Source organism: Tubulanus polymorphus, chromosome 4, assembly GCF_964204645.1.
Source record: "Tubulanus polymorphus chromosome 4, tnTubPoly1.2, whole genome shotgun sequence".
In the NCBI taxonomy this organism is placed as follows: Eukaryota; Metazoa; Nemertea; class Palaeonemertea; order Tubulaniformes; family Tubulanidae; genus Tubulanus; species Tubulanus polymorphus.
The window spans coordinates 15,226,018-15,237,548 of record NC_134028.1 but is presented as its reverse complement, the minus strand read 5'-3'; the positions used below and the strand labels follow the sequence as shown (position 1 = coordinate 15,237,548).

The 11,531-nt window shown below is 31.6% G+C and overlaps 2 protein-coding genes across 2 annotated transcripts; both read left to right on the top strand.

The window, feature by feature from the left end:
* Positions 1-4,251: 4,251 nt before the first annotated feature.
* Positions 4,252-6,924, top strand: LOC141904323 (uncharacterized). Its single transcript, XM_074792905.1, has one exon. It carries the CDS (start codon positions 4,252-4,254, stop codon positions 6,922-6,924), a length of 2,673 nt encoding a protein of 890 aa, XP_074649006.1.
* A 330-nt stretch (positions 6,925-7,254) lies between these two features.
* LOC141904322 (uncharacterized) lies at positions 7,255-10,355 on the top strand. The gene is made up of 4 exons (XM_074792904.1): positions 7,255-8,394; positions 8,834-8,885; positions 9,459-9,627; positions 10,229-10,355. Exons 1-4 carry the CDS (start codon positions 7,255-7,257, stop codon positions 10,353-10,355), a joined length of 1,488 nt encoding a protein of 495 aa, XP_074649005.1.
* Positions 10,356-11,531: the final 1,176 nt, after the last annotated feature.

Sequence of the window (11,531 nt, the reverse complement as noted above, 5' to 3'; positions counted from 1 at the left end):
ATTAATTTAAAATCATCATTATTTGGGTAATATTCTTTTAATATCTTTAATTCATCATCAACTAATGATTTTGATAAGTTATTAAATGAACTATTTAAAAATCTATATGAATCTATAAATCTTAGGCAACCAAATTGGAATGATATATAATTCTCAGATGTTTTAGCTAACATTCTAAATTTATAAGTTGGTATTTTATCTTATGATCTATTTGAATTTAATCTTTCTATTTCATTATTAATTTCTTCTATTTTATGGCATAACTGTTTGATGAATAAATGTGCATCATATCCTGATAGATTATGAAATATAACTGGTACAAAGTTAATTTTCTTAGCTTGTAAGTTACAATTCTCATGTGCAGCGCCTCTAAACTTTCCATTCAAATGATCATGGTCTCTTACTTTTTTATCTTTATAATTAAATATCTTTTCACAATAATAATATTTATCTGCAAACTCAAATGCTTCTTTATCTTCTTCTGTCATTATGATTTCTATATTTGTATTCAATAATTTACTAAATCTTATTTCATATTCAATTAATAAGTCACAAAAATGATTGATAACATTTTCATTTCTATAATGATAATATTCACTTTCAATTAGTTCTGGATAATCAGATTTAATATATAACCCGAAAGCAGCAGCTGATTGATGAATCTTTTTAATAGTATTTGTTTTTGGTGGTTCTTCTGAAAAATCATTTTCATTAGAATTTAATTTCTTTCTTTTATAATATATTTCTTTTCTATCTTGATCAGTTAGATCTTTATTTAATGATTCAAAATCTCCATATATAACAAATGGAACTTTATTTTTGTAATCATATTTTTTGAATTCTAATATTTTATCTTTTTCATTTGGTAAAACTAATTTACAATAATCATGATTTTCACAGAATTGTTTATGATTTAATAATGCACTCTCATTACTGAATTTATGTAAACATTTTCTACATAGATATATTTTACGAGTATAATCATTTTCTGATTTGAAAAATAAATCAATTTGTTTAATCCACATATAATGATTTTCATAATATAGTATATCTATAACATCGTTTGAATCATAATCTTTTGATAGATATAAAGGTTCTAATGTATAATGTTTAATATTATTACCTTTTGTTTTTGGTAATTTGATTAAATCGAATAAATTTATCTTTATATTATTATCTCTTTCTATTTTTGGGATATTTTTAATTCTAACAGGATACTTATCTATCTTATAATTATTTTCAAATGGTTTATAATGAGTTAATCTAAAACTATGTGTAATATCTTCTGTTGGATGTAAGCAACTTATTATAGCCCATAGAAAACATTTATCATCAAAATTTTGTACATTTATAACAGCATTAGTTTTAAATGGTAGTTTAATATAACTCGATGCTTCAATATCTGGTTCTTTATAATATGATAAATTATTTTCATCAATTGGTTTTGATTTAGTTAACTTATTATATTTTGTGTTATAAACATGTAAAGTCATAAATATTATTTCATCAAATATTAAACCAGATCCTTCAAAATATTTCTCTTCTATTTTAGTTTTTACTTCATTATAACATTTATCTAATTTATCATCTATATGTTGTTTTGAAATAATATGTTGTGAATGAGAATTTATATTATATATTGGTTTATCTTCAGATTTTATGAATTTAACTTTAGAAGATATACTTATTTTAGGGTATTCAACATCAGTTATTATTTTTATTATTTCTTTCATATTTTCTAAATGTTTTTTATTTTCTTCTAATGTTTTTCCTTTATGAAATTTAAACTCGATAGCTGCTGGGCCAATATCACCTCTAAATGCTTCGGTTATCTCTATATCTTTTTTATTATCTAATGAATTAATATATTTTCTTACATCTTCCATGTATGGTCTTTTATTGTTTAATTTATTTTTTATGCTTTTAATTTTGTCTTCTGTTTTTTATCATTATCTTTATCAAAATAATCTTCACCTAAAATAATATTATTCATATTTCTAATATGACTTTTAGATTTTAAATGTTCATTATAATATCTTTTATCACTGAATGATTGATTACATGTATCACATTTGTATGTTTCTTTTTCATTCTTTAATTCATCTAATTTAGTTTCTAATATATCATCTTTATATTTTAGCTTCAATTTATTCTCTAAATGTGTTTTAGTTTTATTGTGTCTTGCTTTTTGGGATTTATCTATATTGATATTACATGTTGGGCAGTAGTACTCATTTGCTTCCATTTTCATACTAAATTTTTTATTAAAATTGATTTTAGAAGTTATTCATTTATATTTTATTCATATATATGAATATTTTAAGAGTAATAAGGAATATGTTGTTTCATATCAAAGGTTGAAAGGGCTAGTGAGTAAAAAATGAAAAATATGAAAATAATAATAATTTCTATTTGAATTAGGAGTGAAACTCATATAAAATGAAAAATAAATTCGAGTGTGCGATTATTATTAAAATTGTGAAATCTGATGTGGACTTTTTACCAGGAAGATTTTGACCCAGGGACATTTATCGGAGAGGGATCTATGTCATATTTTGCCGGGCAAACTTAGAAATAAACAAAATGAATTTTAAGATAAAAACCCACTATCTACAGATTAAAAGAATTTAAAAACAAGAATTTATTTATTCAATCTAAAATATATATAAGACACGACGTTTCCATCTCACCCTGGAGATCATCGTCAGGTGTGAAACGTCGTGTCTTATATATATTATAGATTGAATAAATAGATTCTTGTTTTTAAATTCTTTTAATCTGTAGATAGTGGGTTTTTATCTTACTATCCGTTCACCACGTTTGAGTGTGGTTATCGTTCTATAAAATGAATTTTTTTGCAGGATCTGATTTCAAGATCGAGATCGCCATGACCATGATGGTGCGTATTAAATTCAAAATATCTCTTCTGATTCATACCATCATTCCTTTTCGTGATACCCGCTAAAAGGCCTCTCAGTTGAACCGGTGCCGGATAGAATTTCAAGACAATAAGCTTTTTTAACATGTTATGATCCCCATGCATTGATCCAGCATTTCATGCCTATGCACACAGGATTCAAACTTCATCACAGTGAAAAGGCATAATTTTAAGATAGACAGCAGCGGCGGATCCAAACCTATTGTAGACGGATGAATCAGGGGTCTAATCTGGGCCCTCTTCCAGATTTTGAAATCTTCAGGCCTTTGTGCATTCAGATGATTGGTTTCTGCACTGTTAAAAATAACTGCAATTTTACAGCAAAATTGTAACAAGATATCTTGTAATGTACATAATTTATGTAAAATTTACAATCACGCTGTCAATTTACAAAATAGTATTTGACAATAACAGTTTATGCTGTTATTCTCTGTAAATCTACAAGAAATCCTTGTTATGTTACATTACTGATTACAGGCCAAGTGTTGGCTAAGGTACCATGAGCCATTACTTAAGAAATAATTTTTAATGGTTTGATACAAAGCCACAGAGGGTATTTAAAAAAGATTGTAGTGTAATTGATTAATATACATCGGTGAATTAATCATGGGATTCGAACCTCACAACGATACTGAATGAATTTTGGGATTCGAACGTAATGATATTGAACGTCTATTTACGGGACTCGAACATCACAGTGAGTAACCTTACTCTCGCTACTGTCGTTGAATAAACACCTGTTGGAAAGCGTGGTAAGCGTGGAAGTGGAAACGTGAAGTGGATCGAATTAGCATTCGTTTGGATTAAATAAGGATAGATCGAGCAACCTCAGTGTAAGTATATGATGTAGGCCTATGTTGTGATAACAAGTTTAGTTGAATTCTCTATATATTTGATAAAACAGTTCTTGTTAAAGAATGAGGCCCAAAAAATTGCCGTGGCTACCACCAACTCTACTCTCTCGCCACCACACCAGGGGGCGTTGGATATTGAATTATATACAATTTGCCTATTTATATTGGTACCTATGAATATTTTCTAACCACAATCAATTACAAAGTTGTAGCTTATGACATGTTGTATGTGTTGAGTTTCAAGGTCATTAGTCCTTGTAGAACGTAGGCATATGTCATGGTCCAACCATCAATGCATGGGGCATTGAATATTGAAATTTTCTGTTTGTTCGGCATTTCAAACCACTTCCCGAGTGGACATGGTGTCCCTGGACCCCTAGCTTATGAAGACGATCATATTTTATCTAGTGCCTTAGTGGAGAATCTTACTAAGTTTTGATTAATTTTTTCAGTTTTCCCATGCGATATCAGTGTAAAGAATGTGCATACACGTCTGCCTCGTTGAAGAGATATGTCCAACATTATAGGCTTCATAGGAATGTCCCTAATTTACTCTTTCCGTGTGGTGTACCAGGCTGTTCTCAGGAATTTAGAAACTATTCAACTTTCAATAGTCATGTATCAACCAATCACCTTGAGTATAGAAGGAGAGTTAAACTGTCATGTGTTGATCGAAGTGAAAGAGATAGGCTCATATGCTCTTTCGATTTCTGCGAACAAAATTGTTTAGATGTACTTGAACTTGTTAGTCACTTGAAGAAACATATAAGAGAAGGTAGAGAAGTAAATTGCCCATTCGCGAACTGCACTTTTAAGTACAATAAATTATCATCATTTACCTCACATATTTCACGATATCATGTAAATTGGGCACAGGAAGAAATAGCTGCTGTTTATCTTCAAGCTGAACCAGATCCCTTTGGAATACGAGAAAATGATAGGCAAATAGATGTTAATGATCAGTTAAATGAAGATTGTGTGTATGACTTAGAAGATAATGATGAAATAGATGTAGATGTAGAGGATCAACAATTTCTTGACCATTTTGCTTTATTGTTACTCCGTCTTCAAGCAAAACATCATTTGCCTGAATCAGTTATTCAAGTCATTGTAGATTCATTCAATGATTTTGGTAATCTGCATAACCAAAAATTAAGACATGATTTAAAGTTGAATCTTGCAAGTCATAATATTCCAAATGACACCATAGAAACTGTTGTTGAGACCTTGGCAAGTGCGGACTGTTTTAAACCTCTTAAATCGGAGCTTAAAAGTACTTACAAAAGAAAAAGATATTTCAAAGAAAATTTTAATTATGTTGAACCAGTATCAATTCGGTTAGGTGTGAATTCAAATAACAAAGAACAATTTTGCCATTATGTTCCAATCAAAGACAAATTATCTGCCATGCTCAGTGATAGGACTGTGGTTGATCAGTTGGAAAATTATCATCAGTCAATCAATGAAACTTATAGAGATATATTTGATGGAAGTGTTTACAAAAACATTGAGCTATTCCAACGTTTGCAAGTCTCCCTAAAGATTATCTTATATCAGGATTCATTTGAAGTAGTTAATCCATTAGGGAGTGCAAAGACCAAGCACAAAATTTTAGCAGTTTATTTCAACTTAGCAAATTTCTTGCCTCACCATCGTTCTAAGATAGATCCTATGCAATTAGTGCTCTTGTGTACCGAAAAGAATGTAAAAGAGTTTGGATTTGATAATGTTCTCAGTGTTTTAGTGAATGATTTAAAAGACCTGGGAACAAATGGCATCAGTTATAGGGATGGGAAGATTTTTGGAGCTGTAGTAAATATCACAGGTGACAACCTTGGCAGCCACGCCATTGGAGGGTTTTTAGAAAACTTTAGTGGTGAATACTTCTGTAGATATTGCTTAATTACCAGAGCTGATCTTCTAGAAAACAAACATCATGCCATGCTCCGTACCCCTTTAAGCTATGATTCTTCACTTGAAACTCTTAAAGATATGCCAGAAGCTACTCATCACCAGGGTGTAAAAAAGAATAGCATATTTAATAATCTACCAAACTTTCATGTGTGTGAACCAAGGCTTCCACCTTGTTTGGGTCACGACCTTTTTGAAGGAGTTGTTACTTACGATCTAGCAAAAGTGTTCTCTCACATGATCAAAACTAAGAAATGGTTTACATACGATTACCTCAACAATAAGATCAAAAAATTTGCTTTTCAAAGTTATGATGCTGCTGACAGACCATCTATTGTAGACAGCAAAAAAGAAAAAGTTGGTGGGCATGCTGTACAAACATGGTGCCTCTTGCGAAATCTACCTTATTTGATTGGCTCTAAGGTGGTTAAGGATGATCAATTATGGGAAATGGTAATATTGTTGCGTAGAATTGTAGAATATATTTGTGCTCCTGTAATAATGGAATATCAACTGAATTACTTACAGACTATCATAGATGAATATTTACAGATTGTTAATACCATAACTACCCTTCGACCGAAACACCACTTTCTCTTCCATTATCCGTATCTTATCCGTTGCTTTGGGCCTTTAATGCGCGTTTGGGCTATGCGTTTTGAGCAAAAGCACAAATATTTCAAAACAGCAGTGAGGCAGATCCAGAATTTTATTAACATAACTAAGTCTCTGAGTGAACGACATGAACTATTCCAAGCTTATCTAATGAAAGGTTCTTTGTTCCCTGTTGAGACTTATTTAGAAAAATCTATACCGTTCAGTAGGGAACTCTATAATGATAGCATTAGGGGCTGCATTGAAATCTTTGAGCAACAAACTGGTCAAAATATTCCACCTCATGCTTCCATTTCTGATCGAGTATGTTACAATAGTATTGTATATAGTAAGGGATTGTTAGTTATGATAAAGTACAGAATTGCGGAAGCAGAATTTGGTCGAATTGTGCAGTGTTTAATGTTTGAAAAGAAAATACTGTTAATTGTTGAATGTCTGGTAGGAGAACATGATCCCAATCTTGGATTATATGAGCTTAGTTATATTCCAAATAGTTTCCTGTGTATGGATATTCAAAGTTTAATTGATTATCAGCCATTGGTCACTTACCCATTTGATGGAAAAAAGTATGTCGCTCTTAAACATGCCATTCAGGAATCTGCATAGATTATATAGAGGTAACTGAAATTCATAGGCGTTTTAACGAGCATCCGATTTTTGCGATCGATCGGAGAAACGCATTTACGAGCACGAAATCGATCGCAAAAATCGGATGCTCGTTAAAACGCCTCTGATTTAGTGGATTTTTAACAATTTTATCCATTTGTCTGATTTAAAAGAATTTATTGGTTTGCTGACTATTGAATTTAAAAAATAAAAAAGATAGTAGCCATGATCACAAACATTTTTGGGACAAGCCAAATTCTGAAATACCCCAGTTCCTCCATTTGTAAGGATATTAATTGCATTAAAATGAATTAGTTCTTTATTTTACAGATGGATGACCGTGATACTGAATTTGATTTTGAGGCGTGGTGTATATCTAATGGTATCACTGAAAATACGAAAGAAATTTTATTGCACGAAGATTTGGCTAGAAAAGACTGTTTGAAAATGTTGGAACCGGACATCGTTAAAGAATTAAAACTATCAATTGGTCAACGACTGGCACTTATGAATGGCGTTGCAAAACTTCAATGTTATAATAGAAATTCACCACAAACTCAATTTCCCAATAGTTCTCAATCGTCTAGTTCATTTACCAGTAATCAGTCTTTCACTGTAAGTGAATTTGATGATTCAGCTGATGAAATGGAGGTTTTCAAAATTCCTTATGATAAGATTGATTCTTCAACTCTGGAGTTATTACGAAGTAATACTAAACCAAATTCCGCTGGCATGAAAGAATTAATCCGCAACATTACAGCCCAAATTGTATATCAGAAGATTCCTACAGCCAAATCAAGCATTGAACGAGTCGCTAGAAAATTAACCTCGAAATTTCCTTGTCTAAAGGAAACCGACTTAAGCGGTAGGCCAATTGGTAACGGTATACAATCACTCGTATCTAGCATTCAGTGGAGACTTATTAATCAAAGGAGACTTTGTACTAAACCGACCGTGTACACTTCGAAAAAACGAGTTGGAGGAGGTGATCTTGAAGGAACATCATGCGTTTCTTCTAGTAATCGTGATAGTTACGGTTGTATCAACTGGTCAGTTAGACATGCAGAAGGTGAAACGCCAGTTTCACAAGTTATGAAACAGGAGTTTTTAAAAAGTGAATTTATAAAAGGTGTATATAATGCAGAGATTGACGAAGCCATGCGTCTAACATACTCGTCTCAAAGGCATATGATAAATAGTCATGAGCCGTTGTCAGAAATCCGCAATGCATGGCCATATTTAATGACATACAAATATCTGATGGCGCATTTTGATACTCTTATGCATTTATCGATTCATGACTTATTTGATGAAGCAATAATGGCCAACAACAAAGCAGGTCGTTTATATAATTTTATAATGCGAAAGAGTAAAAATGCTAAGTGCAGCAGCTGGGTGGCGGAAATGGATAAACATATTGCACAAAAAAGGAATAAAGAGGCGCTGACAATTGGATTCTTGCCACTTCTGGTAAGCTACTTCGAAGAAGATGTCGATTTTGTGTTTCGTGTTTTTAGTGTAAGTATTGATTTTAAAAGGGTTCTTCTGCACTGTATCTATCAAGTATAATTATATGTATTTTAAGTGAAATGACAATAATCTTGTATCTTTCCTGAATAACGTTGCTGGAAATGGGTAGATTGGGCTCAGTTCATACATAAAAAACTATGCCATTTTGTCGATGATTTCCACAAAATTTTCAGATAGCATAAGTTGTGAATTTGAAAAACTAGACTTTGCTCTAAGTTGTTATTACCTCAAAAAGATTCCATTCGTGCTGCTGGGATATTATATTCTTGATTGAACTTCATTTGGACTAAAAATTACATGTATAAGCAGAATCAAAATGGCATACTGTTGACTTGTTAAAAATAGATATTGAATATTTCTTGTATTTTTTTATTTTTAGGAGAGAAACGCTATCAGAAATCTAGGAAATTCTGCAATAATTATTGCTCTAGGTAAGATTAATCAAATTTGTTTATGTGATGATGAGGAAATTTTATTTCACAAAAGAAAAATCTACCACATCATTCCTTTACCATTTTCGAAATGTTTTTCGTTCTGAATGTGATTCTTATCTGTATAAAAATTGACATGTGACTTTATTTTGCAGCTCTTTCATGTTGTTTGTACATATTACAAACATATTTACTTCATATTGTTTGTACTTATTGTTTTCTTATGGCAGTCTTACGTAACCCTGCATCTTTTAAAGGCTAGCTTAGGTCGACTTGCTACGCAAGGGATACATAACAACTGTCAGGAACCAGTGGTGTACCATGCACCACGTAAGCTTGCCTGAACTCAATCTATTAAGGCTAAAAATGTGATACCTTGTTTCACGCTTCACTATCGACTGGGTCACTAGTAGGCAATTCAATTTATCATGATTTCGGAAATAAAAATCATCTGGGTAGATAGAATAAGAGATTCAATTTGGCAAGTTATAGAGGAATGCGATATAATATTTTAGCCTATAAGATTTTGAATTTTTAATATTTTGCATATACACACTGAAATTTTCCTTGCAGGTGAAAATATCTTTGAATCAACGGAGTTTCTTATTGCTGTGGAAAGCAGAATTTTGATAGAGTGTTTAAGTACATGGCAACAGGCTGTAGAGGCATGGTTTTCTGTGCATTATGTTTTTAATCTCGCATATGATGACAACTGCAAGACCACTTTGGAATTTATTCAGAGGTATAATCCTTCATATTTCATGAAATTGAATGAAAATAGTGATATAGGGTTTTTAGGGAATTAGAGATCAAAGTGGTACCCGCATTGATCTCTAAGGCAATCAAGGATTCCATGTTTGCAGGCAAGGATCCACCAGGTGTCACTAGTAGACAGTTTGTCTTCTGCGTTAAGAGTTCTACATTTTAATTAAGGCTGAATGAACTTTACTCTTAAATGAATCAATTTTAATGAAAACTATACCGATATCTCATTGGAAGAATGAAAGTATTTGATGAGTCCTGCGACTATATTTATTCGGTGCAAACTAATTTTGACAACTGACGACCTACGGCGTGTCACGTTGCGAGTTCCCCATTGTTAAATTCAGTCATACCCTATTCCAAGGTGAACTATAAAGGACCAAAATTCAAGTCAAAAGTGTTAAGATGAGAAGTACTAAATATTTATAAGTAAATTGATTTCATATGATTACAAGCACTTTAGTTATGAGACTCATTATCCCGATGAAGCTATTATGCATTAGTTGCAGACTTGTAATCTCCTAGGTGAGACAATTTTTTAAAAAGATTAAAGGTTGATACTTACCCTTTTTTTCTTACAGGTGTGTCATGAATATAAACCCTGACAAAGGTTCAAAATCGTTGAAGAAACGCAAGTATTCAGTGGACCCAAGGATAATTAGACTCGTGAACGACTTGAAGGAAATGGATTCAGATTGGGGCATTTAGAGTAACCACTTGTAAACCTTGCATAATTAATTAATAGTACATTTATATAAGCATATAAAATATGGCAGGAAACTGGTCTCATCCATTAATTGATGCACTTGTATGGTCGGAATTCAAGTGAATTCATAATCTTTTGATTTTAAAGTTTAAAGATTTTTGTTTTAATATCAAATACTAACTTTTATTATATATGGTGTTAAGAGTTTCAAAAGTTTATGAAATGTTTTGTGTGGAATGTGATTTTCATTTCTTATATTAGATTTCGTCGCGTCTGACGCTTGACACTCCACTAGAGCATGGTTCCCACAGTACAGGGAAAAACTTGGGAATTTTTAATTCTTGTAAGTGTGAGAACCATGCCAGAGGAGCTTTATGTTAAGTCAGGTTAAAATTCTATGATGTGTATTAGATAATTTTGAACTTGTTCTTCTCTGTTAAAGAGTTTTATTTTCTCATAAAATCTCATTTGATTGTATTATGTTTTGACATCATTGTTCAAAACATTCATCTGCTCAAATTTTTGACAATTTTCTTTGAAAATGTGGATATGAGTGCGTCAAAAGTTTTGACTTAAATTTAGTCACTCGTTTTTCATTAATTCATGTGAAGTAGATCTTAATTCGTATCATTTTCGATTGATTATAACTATGATTACATGTAAGGACATATAGATTAAGTTCATGTACAAGTAATCTAAACTAAGTTGTGTCACATAGATGAAAGCTGGTCTAACTAAGTCGTTTTGGGCAGCAGTGAACTTGCAAGCTAAAATAATTTGAGAGAGTGGCAAAACAATTATTTTTTTAAAATCATGACATAAAGATTTTCAATATCTTTGAATGTAATGAGAACTTGTTAAATGAAAATCTTGTTGCAACGAAACCTCCCAGAACAATGAATTTAATAGTTCATATGCGGTTTGTGAATTTTCTCTTTGGTCAGGCAGGATTGTCAGGATTTTCTAGTGTTCATTATACCAGTGTTTCTTAAAACATTGGGTAATCATACAAGGTTGTGACGTGGTTACACTGTACATGTGTTAAAAGTAACCAATTTGGGACATTGATGTCTAACAAGAATCTGAAATACGGACATGTAAATATTTGAAGTTCTACCATGAAATGTTACTTGTTTGTTTATACATTGAGTATGTATGACAGCTTTTTTGGTTTCGTA

Coding starts and splice junctions, on each gene's coding strand:
- LOC141904322 (XM_074792904.1), top strand. CDS start 7,255: ATGGATGACCGTGATACTGAATTTGATTTTGAGGCGTGGTGTATATCT. Junction 8,395..8,833: donor TTGGATTCTTGCCACTTCTG/GTAAGCTACTTC, acceptor TTTTATTTTTAG/GAGAGAAACGCTATCAGAAA. Junction 9,628..10,228: donor ACTTTGGAATTTATTCAGAG/GTATAATCCTTC, acceptor TTTTTCTTACAG/GTGTGTCATGAATATAAACC.
- LOC141904323 (XM_074792905.1), top strand. CDS start 4,252: ATGCGATATCAGTGTAAAGAATGTGCATACACGTCTGCCTCGTTGAAG.